The 23107-nt window shown below is 32.0% G+C and overlaps 2 protein-coding genes and 1 long non-coding RNA gene across 3 annotated transcripts; 2 read left to right on the top strand and 1 right to left on the bottom strand.

Annotated features, from left to right (window-relative positions):
* Positions 1–707: 707 nt before the first annotated feature.
* Positions 708–9854, top strand: LOC139504941 (kinetochore protein Spc24-like; the record flags this gene model as incomplete). Its single annotated transcript, XM_071294819.1, is given in 4 exon segments — positions 708–902; positions 1477–1726; positions 3012–3088; positions 9176–9854. Coding segments are annotated over 4 exon segments (609 nt in total). The 3' UTR covers positions 9283–9854.
* On the top strand, positions 4670–6283 carry LOC139504942 (uncharacterized). The gene is made up of 2 exons (XR_011659461.1): positions 4670–5218; positions 5865–6283. It is a non-coding gene; the product is annotated as an uncharacterized lncRNA (long non-coding RNA).
* A 1545-nt stretch (positions 9855–11399) lies between the features above and the next one.
* LOC139504943 (WD repeat-containing protein 90-like) lies at positions 11400–21038 on the bottom strand. The gene is made up of 11 exons (XM_071294820.1): positions 20886–21038; positions 20120–20361; positions 19370–19514; positions 17204–17403; positions 16528–16617; positions 16164–16283; positions 15471–15711; positions 14771–15078; positions 14295–14417; positions 12987–13071; positions 11400–12136 (listed from the first exon to the last, which is right to left on the bottom strand). Exons 1-11 carry the CDS (start codon positions 21010–21012, stop codon positions 11982–11984), a joined length of 1836 nt encoding a protein of 611 aa, XP_071150921.1. The 5' UTR covers positions 21013–21038; the 3' UTR covers positions 11400–11981.
* Between the last annotated feature and the right edge of the window lie 2069 nt (positions 21039–23107).

The following is a 23107-nucleotide window of genomic DNA, read 5'->3' as shown; positions in this document are numbered from 1 at the left end:
CAGTATTTTCATTTCTTTTCTAACAGATTTTGAAGTTTAATATAAAAAAGAAGATATGGTATGATTGCCAATGAGACAACTCTCCACAAGAGACCAAAATGACACAGAAATTAACAACTATAGGTCACCTAGTCATAGTCAGCAATGTATGAATTAAAAAAAATATTAGGAAAATATAGACTTCGTCCTCTTTCACAGGTAACGCCTGTCTCAAGTTATAATTATATCTCATCACTATCTCCTTTTCATATATATTAATCAGTTAAATTGCAAAAGCTGCTTTAGAAGAACATACACAAAAAAAAAACTTTAGTGTCATTTCACTTGCAATTGACATATATCTTATTCCACTAGGATTCACAGTAGTAAGCCTTAATTTTTGAAAGTGGATATTATATGGGCTGCGTCCGATAGAAATCGACCTTATGCATATCAGTATCAATACATCTGATTTCCTATTTTGGGTGGAAAACATCCCAATGGAAAATTTTAAACCTGTCATTGTTTGAAAATTAAACTGTTATAAGACTATTACAAAATGTATCTCTTGTTTTGTATTTGATCAACCAAAAAATGTTCCAAAAGCAATCAAAGTCTTTTACATAAAACGGCATACATGCACTTGAATAAGGTCAATTTCTATCCAACACAGCTCATATTATGAAAGAACTAATAAATTTATATGTTATTCTAATTTTTAATTTCAGATCATAGAGTGCCTGACAAGATGGATGACAGCCTCAATGAACCAGAGTATATTGTACGCCTTGCTGAGGAGTTGATAACAGTTATTGATAATGAAAAGATTGAAAATACTTTACTTGACAATATCGTTAAAGAATGGCAGAAAATATTAGAAATTAGAGAAATACAAAAGGCACAGACAAAACAAGTATTTCAAGGTAACCACTTAATTTTTTAAGGTCTGAAACATGTGAAATAAGCCTCTTTTTTTTTTAAAGTAATCTTTACTATACTATAACATAGGATTTTATTGCATACAAAATTAATACATGTATTATCTTTCCAATTTTGTTTGAAATAATTATATGAAATTTTTAAGTAATAGAAAGTTTTGTAGTAATATTCAAAATCAGCCAAACATAAAACTGGTCATGTCAGAGAATCACACCATTTGCGAATGTTAATATAAATTTATGTAATTTTGAGCATATTTTTTCAGTAAATCATTTCTGTTGAATTTTGGAGGTGACATGTTATCTTACAGACTGTTATCTTCTAATCCAGCCTCTGTCTAGAACAAAATTGTGCATATGTTGTATTTATGACTTGAGCATAAATGTATTATCATCACTACATGTATGCATAGAACATTTGCCAGTGAATGTTATGTACGTAATTTTAATCTGGCTTTTTTTTTCAAATTATATTTTTAACAAATTTAAAATAAAAGATAACCAATGATGTAACATGGTTTATGCCATGGTTTAACAAAAAAAAACTTTGTAACTTTAGAAGTTATTCAAATGGAGTCTGCAGAGGAAGCCAACTACCAGAAAAGCCAAACAGCATGCCAACATCTAAACCAAGAAGGACAGAATTTAGAGCAGTTAGTTTCTCAACAGAAAGAAGGACTGGCTAATGTTGTATCAACATGTGAAAGATTACAACAAAATTTGGAAGCATGTCAACAAGAATCACAAAAATTGGAGCTGGAAAGACAGGAAGTTGAAAAACAGAAGAAAATATCAATACCAAAAACAAGGTACTTTAGACTATAGAAAATATCAATACCAAAATCAATGTATTTTAGACTAAAGAAAATATCAATACCAAAAAACAAGGTACTTCAGACCATAGAAAATATCAATACCAAAATCAAGGTACTTTAGACTATAGAAAATATCAATACCAAAATTAATGTATTTTGGACCATAGACAGACATACTGTAAATATTTTTACTTGCTTGCTGCTGAGTTCTAGCTCATACTTTATTCACTGTAGAGTTTCTGTAGATTAATATAAGAAGATGCGATAAGATTGCCAATGAGACAACTTTCCATCCAAGTCACAATGTACAGCTTACAACACAGAGCCTTGGGTCACACGGAACAGCAAGCTATAAAGCGCCCCAAAAATTACAAGTGTAAATCCATTCAAACAGAAAAACCAGCAGTCTAAAATATCAATAAAAAAAAATGAGAAATGAGAAACATGTATGAACTACATCCACAAACAACAACAACTGAAGAACTGATTCCTGACTCAGGAAAGGTGCAAACAAATGTAGATTCACTTATTTTTGTTGGTTATCAATTTTCATGGATTTAGAAAAAAATGTATTTTATAAGAATATTTGAATTCATGGTTTTGCCAAAATCTGCAAACAAAACAAAAGGAAATTGAAAACTTTAATTATTCTGGTATAGTACCAAAACCATGAAAAATGGTTCCCAAAGAATAATATTGAATCCAGAGCATTTCCAATATCATTGCAATAAGTCCTGGGATGTATATAATGCTCTTTCCAGAATTGTGTGTGTATGTATCATTTTGGTGGGCATTAACCTTTATTCAGTTCTTATTTGATCTATGGTCTCAAAGGAAAAAATGGTCATTTACATGAATGTGGGTGCCATCATGGCCATTAGGCCAAAGAAAAGTATTGTGTGGTTCCAGTTACCTGACTGACCCTTATTTGAAATGCAATATTTAATTTTTTATCACTTAAAATTGATACCTGATTTTGGTTATAATTCCCATTTTATATGAGGATCTGTGCCAACCTTTATATATGATGCTGTATGTTGTTACTTGAAAAAAAACTGTGCCTATGTTGATATAGCATCCTGTTAAACAGGGAAATTTGAAAAACCATCTTCTTGTTTCTAAAATTTATAGCATCACATTGAACTACCTATAAGAAAATCAATTCAGATATCATCCCACTCAAGAAATATAGCATCACATTACCATGATGCTAGAAGGCCATGGGGAGAGCACTGCATAAAAATATATTGCTATTTTAAAATATGATTTATCTTTTCAGACATGACATCACACTGTACAAGTTAATTACCAACCTACACTGGCAGTTGGACACACCACAGAACGAACTAAAAGGCTGTATCCTTGTTTTTACAAATTTTTTTATTGTCTACTCTTATTAATGTTAAAAGTGGCAAAAACCATTGAATTGTGGATATATTTATTTTTGTAGGTACTAATTTTTATGGCAAGAGGGAAAATGGCATGTTCATGGATATTGGAATTTCATGTCCATGGCTACTCGTTTTGTTTATTTCCAGGTCATCCCAATTTTACTCAGCTCAGTTGTTAGTCCCCTGCGCCAGGTGTTTTTTGGCCTTCCCCTTTTTCGATGTCCTTGGGGGTTCCATTCTAGAGCTTGCTTGGTAATGTGTGTGTCTTTTTTTCTGAGGGTATGCCCGATCCACTTCCACTTTCTTGCTCTTGTTGGCTGTTGTTTGGTTCTTCTCCATAATTCATTGTTGGATATTTTGTTTGGCCATCTGATGTTGAGGATGTTTCTCAAACATTTATTGACAAAAGTCTGGATAGATTTGATGGATGCAGCTGTTTCTCTCCAGGTTTCTGATCCGTATAAGAGTACAGATTTGACATTGGTGGTAAATATCCTTAACTTTGTGCTAGTCCTTAAAGCATCACTCCTCCAAACAGGTTTAAGCATGGAAAATACCTGTTGATACCTAGTGGTTCAATTTAAATTTTCTTTTACTTTCACTAACTTGTATCTTATTCAAAATTTATAGAAATGAGGAAGACAAGAATACCCTTAACAAAAATATTCTTAATTTTTGTCTCGTCTGCAAAGGAAATTAAAGAAGGTGAGACGTATAGGGAATACAATCCAGTATGGCATATTCTATTTGTATAAAGCTTCATATTTCAGAATGTAGAAATACTGGATGCATCATACCTTGTATGCAGATACATGTACTAAATTGTACAAAGTTTCCATATGTCCATTTTCATTGACCTCATTTTCATGTTCAGTGATTGCTTGAATTTGTTTTTACAAAATTAGTAAACAAGTAAACAGATATCTATATTTGGTACATATGTTCCGCCCAATGTCTACATGTCCCTCATGTAGGGTTCACCACCTGACCTCTACCTCATGGATGAGTGATCAAGGTTAAAGTTATGTTGTCATGTCCGTATCGGAGATACTGTAAGCAAAAGGTCAACTTTAACTGGGTTATGAAATAATTATAAGGTGTAAATATTTTTGTTGTATGAAATGATTTGAAGGTATATATGTCTGACTGATAGGTTTCATCTAACCTTGACCTCAATTTCATGGGAAGAACCAGTACAAAAATTAGCACACTGATTTTCTTCAAAACATTTTTAAAGGCAGTGCTTTAAGGCCTGACTTTCAAGTCATGAGGTTAATCTTTTCATACGCAATCTATGCAGGGGGTCTTTTGGCCAGAAAAAGATCCGGAAATGTTCGAATTTCTCCTCTTCTTTTTATGGTATGATATGGTTTTTGTTTCTTTCATTTACATTGGGGACTAAAGAAACGATCAGTGTGTATTGTTCGTTTTATAGAACTTGTTATTAATGTGTATTTTGCATTATAAGCAGTCAACCTGACTACAAACTATCATTATTTGTATTCCGTGTGGAAAGAGGTCGGGTCAATTTAGAGTGTTATCTGAGATCTAAAGATTTTTTAATTAGTTCAGACGTTGATATAACAATGAAAAGTCGACTGAACATGATTAATATTGCATCTTCTATAATTCAAAGCGGAATTCCGTTTATAAACGAGAAACCGTAAAGCGTTTTCAATTTCGGTATTAGTTATGTATGTTGTCTACGTATTATCCTGGTTCCCGGTACTACGTTCCGGGTATTAGCTATTTGATATATCTGATGTGTAACATTACGATCAGGTACCAGCCAATCTACGTGTGTATGTGTACATGATTTCCCGCCAAAATGACCGACTTACAGCTATGGAAAAATAGTCCATAAACGTTCCGTATAATGATATGCAAATTCATAATTAATCGTAACTTTTTTTTATCTTTATATAATAAATATAACAAAATGGATTCCACAAAATTGAAAATAGCATTATTTTACGAGGATTTCTAATATTTTTTTCACTTCCGGGCGCAGTAATACGTATGTTTTGAAGGAGCTCGAAGAAATTGACAAAGTGAATTGAGAAGGAAACGGATAGATATACGTCCTTGCTATCAGGTAAAACAATTTAAATGTACAGAAAAAACACATTTACTTCACACAAATAGTACAGGCTTAAGCATTTTATTGTCTTATACACGACTGTAGTCTAGTGTTTAAACGACGGCGGTGACCTACAAGGTACGGGTCATACTGGGTCAAGTCTAAATATGTAAACATATCCACGTGCTATTAGGTAGAAAGCATCGTAATGCAATATCTGCATTTTTTTCCTCCTTTATACATCGTTTAACCAGATATATTTCTCTTTCAAATACACTTAAACACGGGTTGTATGTCCGTATCTTTTCTAGTGTTTTCTTGTCCTTTAATATTAAAGTTCATTTGTTGATGTTTAAATATTTTTGAACGACTGAACACAGGAGTGAATGAATGCAACAATGATATATACTGAAGACTTGGGCTGTACAATGATAGTGTACGTATATCATACTGATAATTATTCTAGCAGTAATTATGTTAATTTAGGATGTAATGACAGGAATTCATGAGCTGTGCCTCAGGCTTTCTGAAAAAATATCAATGACAATGTAAACAGGAACAAAACATTGACACGAATGATGCTCTCTTCTATGTTATAGTTATTTAGGTATGTGTGTTGCACAAGTTTCAAAAAAACTTAAGTTATAAAACTTTTTTTCAGGGCACAAACCCACTTTAAAGAGACTTGTCTACTGCCATACCAATCCTATTTTCATGCACCATTTGCAAGCAAGAGACTGAATGGTTTGCAAAATTAAAAATCAGGACGGTGTGCAATTAAACCAAAAGAACTAAACTGGATGAATATTGTAGGAGAAATCTAGAGGAAAGTTTTGATTTGTGAAATTGGTTTTCCTGAAAAGTCATTCATCCTAGCCTGCAGAAAGGAACTATAACTGTCCACCACCAACTGACGAGCTAATGTTGAGCTTCACATATGGAATTACTCAAATACCATCAATGTCTATGTTTTCAGCACAGATTTCACAAGTTATGACACAGCTGTGCTTTTTTTTTATACCTGTTAAAGAGTTGTATACTAAATTTTTTTTTTTTTATCAATAAATATATCTTGTGTCATTTAAGAACTTGTATTTTGCCAAAAGATGCATACTAGTGAATGAAAGTGGTGCAGTTCATTTTGCTTTGGTATATAGAATTGAATTACAATTGTTCATGTTATTGGAATGCATATAAAAATAAGGAGATGTGGTACAATGTATATACATGATATTTAGTGAGTTTATCAAGCAAAAGTGAATAAGAAATAGGTATAAGCAGTTACAGGTACTACCGTACAATCTCAAACAATGAGAAAAACTCATACCGTAAAGAGAATTTCATATTTACAAGCATGTTTTGTTTTTGCGTTGAATAATTTTCTTCTATTGCTTTAATTGCAAATATGGGAAGTGGTTAAAATGCTAATGAGACAGCTGTTATGGCCACAGAGCCTTAATTGAAAACTTCTTTTTCATTCATACCGGTAGATTTTGCCTGGAGTTAGAAACATATCTGCCAACTTTTCAAAATGCACAAAACCTTCAAGGGGGCCTTCAAATGGAAGCAGGACAAGTCGCCCCACTGGCTAATCGCCCACTTTTAAAAAAACCGCCACAAACTGATTTATCAAATCGCCCCACATGTGAAATTGGTTAAATCATGTTAAATATTACTCCTGCCAACCCGCCCTACTTATAAAAAAACGGTAATATTTAGATTAATATATATATATATAATTAAAAATAAAAACTCGCACCACTTTAATGAAAACTAATCTACACAGAATACAAACAAACCGAAAATTTATTTAATTACTATTATTGATATACTGAAATTATAGTTCTAAAAAAAATGTATTGTTGAAGAATAACTAAGTTTTGAAGCTTAGTTATTTGCATAACAATTGAAAAGAAACCTGTTAATTGTATCATAATGCAATATAAGGAATTTAACTTATATTCAACGGGATAACATCTTTTTCCATAAGTGGGGAGAGTGGCAAGACCTTTTCAGCTTTTGGTCTTCGGTGCTGTGCGTCTTTGTGCCTTTTTCACTTTCGATCTTTTATATCTGGGCGTTATGTATTCGGGTTTAGTTTTCTGTAATTACATGTAGTTAATACTTCAGTTTCTTTATGTATATCTCTTTCATATTCATTTGATAAAATTTACTGTTTGCAATAGCATGAATTGTTCTATATAATAAGAATGTTCTTATCCCGGGCATAAAAACAATGCCGTATTTGGCGAAACCTTTTCAACTTTTTATCTCCAGTGCTGTACAACTTTGTACTTTTTTCTCTTTCGATCTTTTATATCTGGGCGTCACTTGTAAGTCCTGTGTGGACAAGGCGCGTTTTTGGCAAATTGAATTTTAAACCTGATGCTTTTTGTTATCTATTAATCATGTTTTTCTTTGTCTAATATGTTCTCCTATTTATTTGTATTGTAGTCCTGTAATATGTTGTCATTTCAATGTTATATTTAACTTTGCCATTAAAGTGCGAGGTTTGGCATGCCACAAAACCAGGTTCAACCCACCACTTTTATTCCCTTTAAAAGTGTCCTGTACCAAGTCAGGAAGATGGCCATTGTTATATTATTGTTCGTTTCTGTGTGTGTTGCATTTTAACGTTGAGTCGTTTGTGTTTTCTCTTATTTTTGAGATATTGAGATCAGACGTGGCACGGTACTTGTCTATCCCTAATTCATGTATTTGGTTTTCATGTTATATTTGTTATTCTCGTGGTGTTTTGTCTGATGCTTGGTCCGTTTCTGTGTGTGTTACGTTTCGGTGTTATGTCATTGTTCTCCTCTTATATTTAATGCGTTTCCCTCGGTTTTAGTTTGTTACCCCGATTTTGTTTTTTGTCCCTGGATTTATGAGTTTTGAACAGCGGTATACTACTGTTGCCTTTATTTGGCATTACTAAATTCATCCTGGTTAATAATATATTTATCTAGATTTCACTGATTTCCATTAGGTGGGACCAGTTGGCAGGAGTAATATTAACGGAATTTAACTTATATACAACGGGATAACATCTTTTTACATGAGTGGGGCGAGTTGGCATTAGTAAATTCTTCCTGGTTAATAATATATTTATCTGGATATTATCGTTTTCTATAAGTTGGGGCAAGTTGGCAGGAGTAATATTAAGGGATATAACACATTTCACAAGTGGGGCGATTTGGTTATCCAGGTTGGGGCAGTTTTTTTTTAAAGTGGGGCGAGTTAGTGAAAAAGTGGGGCTATTTGCTAATGGGGCGATTTGTCATGGATTCCCTTCAAATATATTCTAATGTGGTTGTTGGCTTCTTCGTGCATAAACAAGCTCATTGCCATTGTTGAATTAATTGTTTTCTTTAAAATAGTCAACAAAATTGCTCTTACAAAATTTCCATTTGGGAGCCTCGAGCTCGATGGGGGAAATACTCTGCAAATACTGACAGTTGGCAGGTATGGTCATCAAAAAAGTTGATGTGTTACTATGTACATTTACCATTATGTTACTTGATGTTCTTGCTATACACACAGTACAGAGACTAGTCAATCTTTGTGAACTTCTTTTTATGGGAGTCATAGAATATGCGTATACAATCAATAATTAAAAATAGTCTATTTATATTGAAAAGGAAACGTTCTTATATGTCTAAAGAAGAGGGACGAAAGACACATAAGGTACAGTCAAACTCATAAATTTAAAGCAAACTGACAAGGCCATGGCTAAAAATGCATTTCATGGCGAGGCACAGAAAATATACTGTAAACAGTAGACTATAGATATAGGTGAACTAGGTACAAAAGAACTCTAAATCTTAAATTCTACAAACCACCTCTGTTCTATGGAAGATAATGATATAACTGGACTAGAAATACACACAACCTGTAATTAACTGCCTTTACAGCGCTTTCGTGCTTTGATTATATGTATTCTGTGTTTATATGTCTCCTTAACATTGCAATCAGATGTATGTGGAAATACTGAAGTAAAACCCTTCACCTTCAACAAGGAACAAGTGTCAAAATATGACATAGTGAACTCATTATGGGACATGATAGAAGAGGACTGGTGACCAAATTTAGGCTATAACAATTTTTTTTTACTTTTAAACAGAAATATAAAACTTTGCCATGGAATATATGCTGTCATGTGGACAATTTTCATTAACTTTATTTATTGAAAAAATACACATTTATACTGAGGAGTTGAAGGTGTATGAATAATACAAATATTAATGTAACAATGCAGAAAATTTTTAAATATTTAAAGATTATTATGTACCGGTAGTTAAGAAATTTTAAGAAAGTAATAATGCTTATGTAGGGGTGATGTTTACCCTCCTAGGTTTTAACAACTTTTGAACGAATGAAACAGCAAATTTTATCATACAAAATGTAAAAGTAATTGTAATCTATCTTTAAAAGTTGATTTTGTAAATCCTGGAGGATTATTATTTTTCTTTTATTCAAACTTAATGTAAAGACTTATTTATTTCACATGTATAAAAATATTGGTTTTGATGTTCAATATCACTAATTTACAATGTAACCCATATATGTATATCCTTTTTAAACGCCCGTCAAAATTTTGTCATGACATATTATGGTGTCTGGTGTCTGTCCGTCTGTCATGCGTAAACATGTCACACCGTAACTTGAGAAGGACTTATCCAAATTTCATGAAACTTAATATAGTTGTTTCTTATGATGGTCAAATGATCTGTATACGGTACCTTTTGGTGAAAATAAGATTGAAACTTTTGGAGTTACAGCACTTTGTAACTAAAACAGGGGGGTGTTTTTTTCACATGTCGCACTGTATCTCAAAAACAATTTTAGATTTATGCTTAAAACTTTACACACTTCTTTGTTATTTTAATCTTAAGATCTGTATACTTTTTGGTGATGATTCAAAATTTCAATTTTGAGTTGTGGAGTATTTTGTAAAAAAAGGGGGAGGGGTTTTTACATGTCGCCCTGTATCTCAAAAACGATTTATGATTATTGCTTAAAACTTTACACACTTCTTTGTTATATTAATCTAAACATCTGTATACTTTTTGGTGATGATTCAAAATTTCATTTTTTAGTTATTGAGTATTTTGTAAAAAAATAAACAGCTGCGCCAGGAGCGCATGATTTGCCTGACGTCTTGTGTGGAAGTTTATGCAATAATCATAAATAGTTTCTGAGAAAGTTTTAAGCAATAACCATTTATTGTTTTAGAGACACGGCGGGACATGTGAAACCCCTCTACCCTGTTTTTTTTTTGTTTTTTTTTTAAATATCACTAAAATAAAATTTTGAATCAAACCAAAAAGTATACAGATCTTTAGATTAATATAACAAAGAAGTGTGTACAGTTTCAAGCAATAATCATAAAAAATTTTGAGATACGGCCAACATGTAAAAAAAAAACCTCCCCTTCTTACAAAATACTCAATAACTCAAAAATTAAATTTTAGTCATCACCAATAAGTATACAGATCTTTAGATTATTATAACTAAGAAGTGTTTAAAGTTTTAAGCAATAATCAAGAATCGTTTTTGAGATACGGTGCGACATGTGAAAAAAACACAGCCCTGTTTTAGTTACAAAGTGCCGTAACTCAAAAAGTTTAAATCTAATTTTCACCAAAAAGTATACAGATCATTTGACCATCATAAAAAACAACTATATAAAGTTTCATGAAATTTAGATTAGTTGTTCTCAAGTTACGGTGCAACATGTTTACGCCGGACAGACAGATGGTACGACGGACACCGTACATTTGTATACCATAATACGTCCCATCAAAATTTTGACGGACGTATAAAAAGAGAGGGGGGGGGGGGGGGGGGGGGGCTTCACATGTCCCGCTGTATCTCAAAAACAATATATGGTTATTGCTTAAAACTATCTCAGAAGCTATTTATGATTATTGCATAAAACTTCCACACAAGATGACGGCCGTATCATGCGCTCATGTCGCAGCTGTTTATTCTTCAATGTATTATACATGAAATCAGAGTAACATGTTTTAAGATTTTTGTGCTAAAAGTTTGTAAGCTTCTTTTCTATATGTAGTCTTATTTTTTTTTATACAAATGCAGAAAAATTTCAACCATGCAGGAAGTAGCCCCTCTGTACAGACATTTTTATATGTTTAGTTTGCATGCCATGCTAGTTATAGATAAAATATAAAAGTACTTTAATAAGTTAGTTTATTATCTATTCACAGATCATTTTAATCATCATATGTACATAATCATTACATTTGTTTACAGTAACATATATTTTACAGCACTAGTGGACGGAAGCAATAATATACAATATAAGAGAAGACATTGTCACACATAAAAGATTGTTTAGATCATATTTATAACAATAGAGATTATCTCCATACTGATATTCATTTAAAAAAAATTGTTTAACATATAGTTTAGAATACTACAAAAGGCAAGACCACCCAGAAAATATAAGGATATATACTGGTAAATAATACCTAAATGCTCCTAAAAGATAAATGTCTACTATCCAGGACCAGGTACTGAAATTCATTTCACTTGCATATTTTTACTCATGCAATTTTAATTTAAACGTTTTTAAAATTAACATCAAAGTAACCACTTCTTAAGTGAAATGTCATTTAACATTGTGAAACCTTGTTTTCTTTCCTTTTTTTTCTCCTCCAACTCGATTATCATCAGATATATATCAACAGATGTTTATTTTGAATCCCCTTAGTCAAGATTCAGTTCTCAATCTATTAATCTTCTTGATAATTCACGGTCATACTTGCACTTCCCAGATAAATATTTCGGAATGTGACACAGTCAATAAATATTTACTGTCTGGTGAGAATTTAACAAAGTTTATTGAATCACTGTGACCTACAAAATCCTGGAAACTTCCTTCATAGTAATCTAACAACTTCATCACTCGTTCTGAAAAACAAGAATTGTAAACATTACTTAGAGAATAAACAATTAAATCTTATTAATCTTAATATGTATATATATGTGTAAATAAATATATCATCTGAAAATAAGTTGTTTTTTATGTTTATGAATTATTAGTATTTACCATGGTTTTGTTGGTGGCAATAGTCTTTTTTTATATAGTCTGAGTTGGGATGTATGCTTATTGAGCTGAGAGTGGTATAATACAATTGAGGCATCATGTGCTTTTAGGTCTATATGATTTTTGTTGTACACTAAATTCATGGTTCATCTGTACCCATGGAATCCACAACAATTAGAACCCAGCAAATAATGAATCCATGATTAATAAGTAATGACTATGTTATGTCTATAATTATTTTAGCGGCAAATATCACCAAATAACCTTATCACTTAATTGATCACTCATGGCTCAAATAAAGGTTAAGCAGATCCAAGGGTTGCTTAATTGTAGAGTACCTGCTGAGAGATTCTAGTGAATTAATGTCACTTAAATATATTGTAAAAGAAATAGACTTTTAAGTTGAAACAAAACAAAGTCACAGAAAATGTGAAATGCAGGTCACAGGAAGAGACATGTTATGAAATGATGCTGATAAAATCATTATGAGATTGTTTTTAATTGACCTAAGACAACACCTAACACCTAAGTACATGCAAGTGTAAATCCATATGCCAAATCCATATTTGGCAGTAAGTTTGTGAATCATATACAAAAATAGATCTGAAACTGATAATTTGTTTGAAAACAAAAGCATGAAGGAACTTGGACTAAGATAGTTATGCCATCGATGTCATATGTAGAAAATGGCAACAAATACATTTTTCTACTTACCATTTGCTCCAAGAGATACAAGTGCTGTAGACTGGGCTAGGTCCATACATGTGGGCCAATGCGTCAGAGCCTGTGTTCTTAACACCTGCAAAACATCACAAAGTAGGTTACAGTGAACTTAATGTAAATCAAGAGTTCTGTTATTTGTAAGAGTATCAAATGTATGCCCATAATGATTATTTTAATGTAGCTGAAATGTGCAATATGAATAAGCAATTAGAATTATCAGTAAATTTCTTGTGAATCTTTGAATTTTACGTGCACTATCATTGCATGGTTGTCTTCCCAGTTTCTTGTGTAAATGTTTTCTTGTATCAAATCTCAATTATGACAATCATTTTCAAGGTAATTTTCCTGTAATTTTGTGTTACTGTAAATTCAGAAATTAATGTGAGGTTTTTATTATTGCGAAAAATGCGACAAAGTTGTAAACGTAATAATTTGAACTCAAATTTTGAAATATTTTATATGAATTAAACAGGATTTTTCTCAAAATCGTAAAAATTAAAATCGTATTGAAGTCTAAAATGACAAAATCGCAATAATAAATGCACGCAATAATTTCTGATTTTACAGTATGTTATCATAGTGTCAATCACCAGTTAAGGAATAAAGTACTGTAGTTGAAGAGTTGCCACCGTCAATTGTAGATTTGACGGTTGCAAATGCAGTTTTACTGGCGACGCGTAGCAGAGACAGTAAAACGGAGATTTGCGACCGTCAAATCAAAATTGACGGTGGCAACTCTTCAACTACAGTACTGTTATTCCGATTCTAATGCATTACAAAGGAAAAAATACGATACAACTTGAAAAAATGTCTAAATTTGTCAAATAAAAAAAAATCCCCGAAACTTCATGAATGATTTTGGCACAAAGACGTCATGGCTAAACGTGACGTCATACAAATGAAAACTTACAAACTGGAGGTTATTACGTTACCTGTACGCTTCAAATTCGGATAAAATTACATTAAAACGGCGAATTCGAGGTAGGTGTTGTTTTATTTTCGATTATATAGTAGTAATCGAACATTTGTTGATTCATCAATTTAAAATGGCGGGTCTCTCCTTAGTTACGCCTGGTCAACTGTGGATTTGACGGCAACTTTTAGCCAATGAAAAAAATTGTTACATCCAAATTGCATTAGAATATACAATTTCATTATTCCCTATATGGATAAGTGCTAAAAAAAAAAAAGAGGAACAAATCCAAAGTTATCTCGGTTGTAGTATTTTATGTATGTTTGGGTAAATCATTGAATGCCTATCAATGTGATAAGAGGCAATGTGTGGGTACTACAATTTACCTTTCTCTCCGATAAGCTATAAAACTGTATACATTTCTCCATACCATAACCAACGTATACAATGATGTCAGATTCTTCAGGAGAAAACTTTGCTATACTAGGTGGTAGTTGGCTGTAAAGTGCCTAAAATAAAACAAAAAATTATTGCATACATGAAATATAAATGTTTTTTTTTGGTTAATTGTTTGTATATTTTTAACTGAGCATATAAAATTTCAAACTGAAGTTCTCTAATAAGAAGTAAAGACTAGACCCTCTATTGATAGGTTAGATTACATCTTTGTACAATTGGCTAGATTTTATTTAGAGAAAAAAGTGAATAATTTTCCAACAAAGGTCCCTGTACGTCCTTAAACCATGAGCAAAACCCATAAGTCATAGAAAGCTACAACAGGCTGGAACATGACAAGTTTATACATGGTCATTATACTATTTAAACATGGAACCTTTTTGTCAATAAAGAAATAACATAATACCTTCTGATCTTGTTTGGCTATAACGGTACCATCTGGAGTAAAAGCTGGTGCTGGAAATGTTAACCAATCAACAAGCTCACAAAAATCTTTCGACCAATCAGCAGACCAAACACTAACACGCCTATCAGCACTGGTAGCTAACCAAAGCTGAGGGGCGGAGACTGAAAGTTCCTGTTCTTGAAAGACAGACACATCAATATTTGTGATTGGTGCTCCTTTGTGGTCAGATATCACTCTGACGGTCATTCCAGTAGTAGGACTACTAACTGCAATAAGTCCTTCACTTCCTCCTGTTATTACCATTCTCCCTGGAAAAATTAAAGTATGTTTGCATAGATAAAAAAAAAGACAATTTGCGAATAGGAAATTCACTCATATAAATTTATGTCTTTTATTTCAATTTTTGCTTTGATCTTTTTGCAACTATTTTTCATTTCACACATTTTGTGTGATATGGGTTTTTGTCAGTCCACTACAAAGATAAATCTTAGAGAATTCATGACATATAATCCTATAATCCTACGTCATTGACGTTGTCTAGGAAAACAGTTATAAACAGATTTTCAGCTCCAGAGCTGTTGACCTTCAATGAGATTAAAGCTGAGAAATACTCTAACCTCTATTTTGAAATACTATTGATATCTTCAAGTATAATTAAATATTTTATGATAAATTTGAGGAAATCAAAATTTAAACTTACCATCCGAAGAGAAACTAATAGCAGTGACTGCTACAGCATGTGGATGCATCTTCAATATCATTTCTGCTTTGTTAATGTCAAATACTCTTACTGTACCATCGCTATAGCCAGCTGCTATCAGCGGCATGAACTTAGCATCAATTTTCTGGTGGGCAGTGACTGGGGCAGAGTCTGTGTTACTAACAGTTGTCCTAATAATGCCGTCTGGTTTTACAGGAGAGAAGGCAATACAAGTACATGCCTGAAAATTCATATGTAGTAAATCATTAGTGGTTTAATATTTTCATTAATAAATGTTGTTGGTTTTTTAGTTTTAGTTTTTAGGCACATATTTCTCATTTCCAAAAAATTAAAACACCACCAAAAACAAAAACTGGTACATATATTTTTCCACGAGCTTTTAAAGCAGGACCAAAAGACAGGTGCATTGATTTCCTATTGAACAGTGGTTTTGAAAACTGCTCTTTAATGCTGGCATTCCTACACATAGTTAATTAATGCACCTTGCAGAAGCAGGATTCAAACTTATAACCTTAGTGTTGACAGGCTGGTCATCACTGCAGATGAACAAATTAGACATCTAAACCAGAAATTATGAATGATGAGCATTAAATGATGTTTAAGTTATTCCATTATTCTAGGAACACTGTAATATTAGGCTTAATGGTGATTCAGATATACTAAACTAATTACCTGGTCTAAAACTTGGAACTGTAAAGTCTGTTCTCTTGTATCTATAGACCACACTCTTACACTCCCATCATCAGCACAAGAGGCAAAATGTTCACTGTTACAGAGGGATAAATTGTTCACCTGAAAAATACTTAGCATGTCTTACACAGCCAATATCATTGCTACAAAAACTAACTGTTCATATGAAAAATGCATAGCATTACGAAAAGTGGCACCTTAAGCTGAGAAGTTCAACTTTTAACTAGTATGTAGAGTTATTAAGATATTATTAACTATATTTTCCCTGCATCTGTCAGATATATTTGAACAGTCAAGCATTTATTTTTTACTTCATCATTTGAAAACTACTAGTACTCATATTTACCTTTGCCATGTGACTAGACACCAGTCGTATACTGGTTCTTTCTGGCCAGTTTATATACCACAATGTACCACTGCTGGTTCCAACTATCCCCTGAAATAATATAATATATCTGAATCTTATGGTCAAACTACTGATTGGCAGATACTCTGTTTCATTTTTGGTTGCCAAGGATAAAAGTAAAAAAAATATGATAAAATGAACTCTTCGTCTAAGAATAAAATAACAAGACACAGTAAATGGTTCAGTATTGCTGCCCGCTATACATAAAAGTTGTGAATTAAATGGTAACTCTAAGTAAGACATATTAAAATTGCTTAATGATATCTTTAATAGCCCTATAACAAATTTCAGGTATATTAGATTGTTACGTTAACTCAATTAAGTTCCTTATACTATTACGGTATGTTCCTCAGTTATAGTTATTAGATACACCAGGGGGAATTTGGAATCATTATTCCTTCAGTGAGAAGATCATTTAGGGACAAACATATGACAACTTTGTGAGTCAAGATAATTAAATAGACATCTCCCTATATCTATAGATTTTATTGAGTTTTCTCAGATTTGTATTTCCTGTCAGAGAAAAATCCAAATGACTAACAGACAGATAGGGGTAAACTAATGTACCCCTGTTTTTCATAACAAGAATGTAATTGACAAAGCTCTATAATAATACCATATCTAAAGCTTCATCAAAAGCTGCTGTAACAATAGATCCATCCAGATTCATCTCATCTTCCATGGTCAAACCACCTGTTCTCATACTGTTGTGATCACCAGGTAACTTTAGTTCACCAACACCCACTATGGACCATACTCTCAAGTTTTTACCCACACTTCCTGTCAACAGTCTGCCACTGCGACACATGATCACATCTGCAAAACACAAAACAAAAATCAACATCCATGCACACAAAGGACTAAGCTGGTGAGAATGAAATACTTAAAATATGTGTAAGTTTGATGCTATAAAAATGGAATTAAGGCGTATTAAAACAAGAGGCTCTCAAGAGCCTGAATCGCTCACCTGAATTTTTTGGTTTAATCTCTCATCAATGATTATTTTGGCTTTTCAATTTATTTAAATGTTCTTTGAATCGTCCTATTTTCTTCAAAAGCAAAAAAAAATCATTTTCTCCTATGTTCTATTTTAGCCATAGGAGCTATGTTTCTTGACATACAAGGAAATGAAATATAAAATTTATACTAGATACTCTGAAACTCTAAAACTCATTTAGCCTAAGTTTGGCTGAAATTGATACAGCAGTTTCAAAGGAGAAGATTTTTTAAAGTAAGTCAACATGATGAACAAATTGTGAAAAAAGTCTTTAAAGGGCAATAACTCCTTAAGAGGTCAATTGACAATTTTGGTCAAATTGACTTATTTGTAGATCTTACTTTGTTAATAACATTTTTGCTATTAACAGTTTATCTGTATCTATAATAATATTCAAGATAATGACCAAAAACTGCAAAATTTCCTTAAAATTACCAATTAAGTGGCAGCAACCCAACAATGGTTTGTTTGATTCATCTGAAAATTTCAGGGCTGATAGGTATTGACCTAATGAACATTTTTACCCCATGTCAGATTTGCTGTAAATGCTTTCGTTTTTGAGATATAAGCCAAAAACTGCATTTGACCCCTATGTTCTATTTTAAGTAACGGCGGCCATGTTTTTTGACGGATCAAAAATCAAAGCACACACTTTGTGCAGGATAATCTAAGGAACAATCATGCTAAGTTTTAACCAAATCCATTCAGTAGTTTCAGAGGAGAAGATTTTTTAAAGTTAGCAAATATGATGAACAAAAGGTGAAAAATTGTCATTAAAGGACAATAACCCCTTAAGGGGTCAATTGACAATTTTGGTCATATTAACTTATTTGTAGATCTTACTTTGCTGATCATTTTTGCTGTTTACAGTTTATCTTTATCTATAATAATATTCAAGATAATGACCAAAAACTGCAAAATTTCCTTAAAATTACCAAATAAGTGGCAGCAACCCAACAATGGTTTGTTTGATTCATCTGAAAATTTCAGGGCTGATAGATCTTGACCTAATGAACATTTTTATCCCATGTCAGATTTGCTCTAAATGCTTTCGTTTTTGAGATATAAGCCAAAAACTGCATTAGACCCCTATGTTCTATTTTAAGTAACGGCGGCCATGTTTTTTGACGGATCAAAAATCAAAGCACACATTTTGTGCAGGATATACTAAGGAACAATCATGCTAAGTTTCATTCAAATCCATTCAGTAGTTTCAGAGGAGAAGATGTTTGAAAAATTGTTAACGACGACGACGACGTCGACGACGACGACGGACGCCAAGTGATGAGAAAAGCTCACATGGCCTTTTAGGCCAGGTGAGCTAAAAAGCCTGGTATGTTAATAAAATGATGATGCTATACATTACAAATTTTCAAGGTCACATTGATGTCAAACTAAGGTGACGTCCTCATTTACTTGTATATTACCAATATGATGTCATGTTTTTCTGTGGAATACTGCAAATCAAACTTATAAATGCAACTTTTTGTTTTTGAGAAAGTTGTACTATTTCAATTGTTTGCAATCATCAAAAGTTATATTAATTGCTTGACACTAACTGACAAATACAACAATCACTTTCAACTATTTATTTAATGTTATCTTTAAATAAAGTCTAAACTGTTTTGAATGTGTATGTATGTAAACTTATTACAAAACTTATTAAATAAAAGGCCAAACTATTCAAACCTATTTCTGATTTATCTGCCTCCCAGTGTATAAAACATGTGTTATGCCTCGTGTCCAAGCCTGACACTTTACCACTACTTGTAGAAATATACAAACCTATTTCTGATTTATCTGCTTCCCAGTGTATAAAACATGTGTTATGTCGTGTGTCCCAAGCTGACACTTTACCACTACTTGTAGAAATATACAGAGTACTGTCTCCTGCATACTCCATGGCAGTAAAATCAACTGATTCAACATCCTGAAAAACATTAATCAGCCATTTAACAAAAAATATTTTTATCATTGTACTGCCGGTTGAATATTTTACTGGGGGAAAAAAATAAACAGAAATAAAACATAACTTTTTTCTAAATTTTGGATTTAAATAGTTTTTAAGCTCTATTACTGAACATTATTCTATAAATATATATAGTGAAATAATTATCATTTAAAACCCCCCCTTTTTTTTGGACGATCAATGCATTTGAATGGGGACATGTAATTGGAACCCCCCCCCCCCCTTTGTCCTGGGTTAGGACCCCCCCCCTTTTGTCCTGGGTTAGGAACCCCCCCCCCCCCTTTTTGTCCTGGGTTAGGAACCCCCCTTTTTAAAATGGTTGGATCCGCCCCTGATTTACATTGAGCATTTGACACTGACAAATTGATTAATAATTTTTCATCACAAGAAAATATGTTTTAAATCTGTTTGGCAAGGATATTTCTATATTGTTTAAATAGAATAAACATCATGATTTTTTTTTTTTATCTTGAAGTGTTATCTACAATTTTATACCATAACTTTCAAGTTTAGATAAGATTTAATGCAGATTCCCAAAAATTACCACTTAGTTTAATTCAGCATACCTTATGGTGCCCCTCTAATAGTTCTTCTGGTACCTCAGCTTCGTGCACATTCAGACACACATCAGTAGTTGTTTCATCAAGTAACCAGAACAGGACTGTACTATTCTGTCCCACAGTGGCAAACTCATTGACAGTGTATGGATCCCACTTCAATTCATGTACTGGACTAGCTGCCCGTGAAGTTGTCAGGATTTCATAATTATCTGTACTCCATACAACAATTGAGCAATCACGATAGTCTCCTGTAAATATAGATAAAGCCAATTATAACCTACCTTGAGTAATTGAGGAATATCACAAAGAGTCGATCTTTTATATATATCCAACACCTTAGAAATAAGGAGAGTTTAAAGTGAAAACCAGAAATATAGGCTAGGCAAAATATGGTAAATTTCTCAATTTAAATAGATACAAGATATACATAGTAAATATTTCAAAATAACGGTTGTACAAAATTACGAAAATTCTATAAATATAGACAAGGCTAAAGTGTAGGAATAGATGGGGTAAAAAATATAGCCAATGGCTAGATATACATGGCACACAATCATTTTAAATCTGTATAAAATAGTCTAATTCATGTTTATACTTTATAAAGCACTTCATATAGAATTTCATCAAATCAAATATTGGGAAAATACTCTTATTTCAATTTCTACAGGTTTTTCGTTCCTACAACTTTTGTCAATTCAACTTTTACACACAAGTTGAACATCCTTAACTGTCATTCTTTGTTATTTACCATATTTTTTTTAAAAATACTTACCAACAGATATAAGGAACCTATCATCCCTGGAGTATGCCAGACACTGTATATCAAACTCATGGTGGTTGAGAACTTTCCTACATAGATATTGTTCTAAATCCCAAATAATTATCTGACTTGGTGACATTCCAAATGAACCACTGGCAGATGCTAATACCTAAGTAAACAAACAATAAAAACTTTAAAAATATTACAGTGACTTGACTGTTAGTGTTGCTATTCACCAATTGCAACTCATTCAAAATTTTGACCCAATTGCAATTTGTTTTATTAAATCAAATTGTTCAACTGGTCAAAAATTTGAACAAACTGTTCAGCCAAAATGTGAAAGTGCAAAGTGATAAAATAAATTATACTTACAATCCTATAAGTCTGTAACTCCACTGTATTGATGTAATTCTTAAATCAGTCTATCAATCTGTATAGTTATATTACAGCCATTACCATACTAAAGGTGAACTGTTTTATTTTGAATTGCTATAAAAATGTCAAAACTAAGCTTTTATAGAGTTTTTCTTTCGAAAAGTATTCTATATTTATAAGTATCACACATTATGTGAATAAAAACATTTCATATTCAGTAAAATATGTATGAAATAACAATATGCTTCCTTGGGGAGATAGCCTAAAATACTATTCTTTTGAATAAAGACTTTTTGAAACCAAAAAGCGATTATCTCCCCTTCTTACAAACACATTGCAATTTCAAATATTTTACTGAATATGAAATGTTTTTATTCACATAGTGTGTGATTCTTATAAATATAGAATACTTTTCGAAAGAAAAACTCTATAAAAGCTTAGTTTTGACATTTTTATAGCAATTCAAAATAAAACAGTTCACCTTTAGTATGGTAATGGCAATAATATAACTATACAGATTGATAGACTGATTTAGGAAATACATCAATACAGTGGAGTTACAGACTTATCACTGGTGGTAAGCGGATGGTCGTAACTAAAAGTTACGACCATCCGGAGATGGGAGACAACTCTAGGGATAAGTTTTTCTTTTCCGATTTTCGTGCACTAAAAGGTTCATTTGAACCAAACCGCTTGTCTCGTACATACTATTCGGCAGTCCGGTGATATTAAAACCAAATTTGATGCATTAAAACATTCAAATTATCGTAAAATAGTCATTCAAAAATTCAAGCATGATGGTCGTAACTTTAAATGTGTGATGGTCGTAACTTCAACTATAGTATTTTGGATGATGGTCGTAACCGACACAAGATGGTCGTAACTTTGAAAGATGACCGTAACTCGAGTATTTAGACAAACTTGTATTAATGTATTTTAATTGTTAAGGTAATAGACTCAGATGTAATATATGATTTGCTACAAACAATACTATTTGTAACTCTGGTAATGATATGCAGAAATCAAGCTAGAGAATTATTAAACATACACATTTCTGATGGATTTCAAACGCTCATCTTATAGGAGCAACAGTGAAAACTAATAAATAAAAATAAATAAATAAATAAATAATCTTTATTTCAAGAGGATGATCCCATTAGTTAAAACTAACCTTCCTGAGAGTCCTCAAAGTAATAATAACATAGTTATAAGTACACACAGTATTAAAAAGTTATATTATACACAATATACAATTATAATGGAAATAATAATGAAAAGGCATATTAATTTGCACAATTGATGAAAAATTTGTAACATTTTGTTTTAAAAGATACAAGTGTATCACTCATTTTGATTTCATTTGGTAAACTGTTCCATATTTGAGAACCTGAATATGTAAATGTTTTCTTTAAAAAAAATTGTTTTTGGTTTTGAAGATTTAATAGTTTTTTATCAGCTGAACGAAAGTTATAGTTTTGATTATCAGTAAAATGAAAATTTTCTTCTAAATAGTTAGGAACCATAACATTAATTGATTTAAATACAAGTATTGCCTTTTGGTATTGAATTCGTTTTTCCACATTTAACCAGTGTAAACTATTAAACAATAAACTGGATGATGTCATTATGTCAGCTTCTACTATAACCCTAGCAGATTTCTTTAATACTTTATTAAGTTTATCTATTCCACTCTCACAACAACTTCCCCATATATTGCAACAATAATCAAATAATGGCAGAATATAAGTATTAAAATAGATAATACGTATATGCATAGGTAAATATTTTCTTATCTTTTGTAATAAGTTGATTCTATTTGATATAGTAATTGACATTTTATCTTTTTGCTGACTCCAATT

This window comes from Mytilus edulis, unplaced genomic scaffold (assembly GCF_963676685.1).
Source record: "Mytilus edulis unplaced genomic scaffold, xbMytEdul2.2 SCAFFOLD_1197, whole genome shotgun sequence".
Taxonomy (NCBI): domain Eukaryota; kingdom Metazoa; phylum Mollusca; class Bivalvia; order Mytilida; family Mytilidae; genus Mytilus; species Mytilus edulis.
Note: the sequence above shows the minus strand (reverse complement) of the source record. Positions and strands in the feature narration are given on the sequence as shown.

Coding starts and splice junctions, on each gene's coding strand:
- LOC139504943 (XM_071294820.1), bottom strand. CDS start 21,012: ATGTCACCAAGTCAGATAATTATTTGGGATTTAGAACAATATCTATGT. Junction 19,515..20,119: donor TATTAGAGGGGCACCATAAG/GTATGCTGAATT, acceptor AATGTTTTTCAG/GATGTTGAATCAGTTGATTT. Junction 15,079..15,470: donor TATTAGTTTCTCTTCGGATG/GTAAGTTTAAAT, acceptor TAATTTTTCCAG/GGAGAATGGTAATAACAGGA.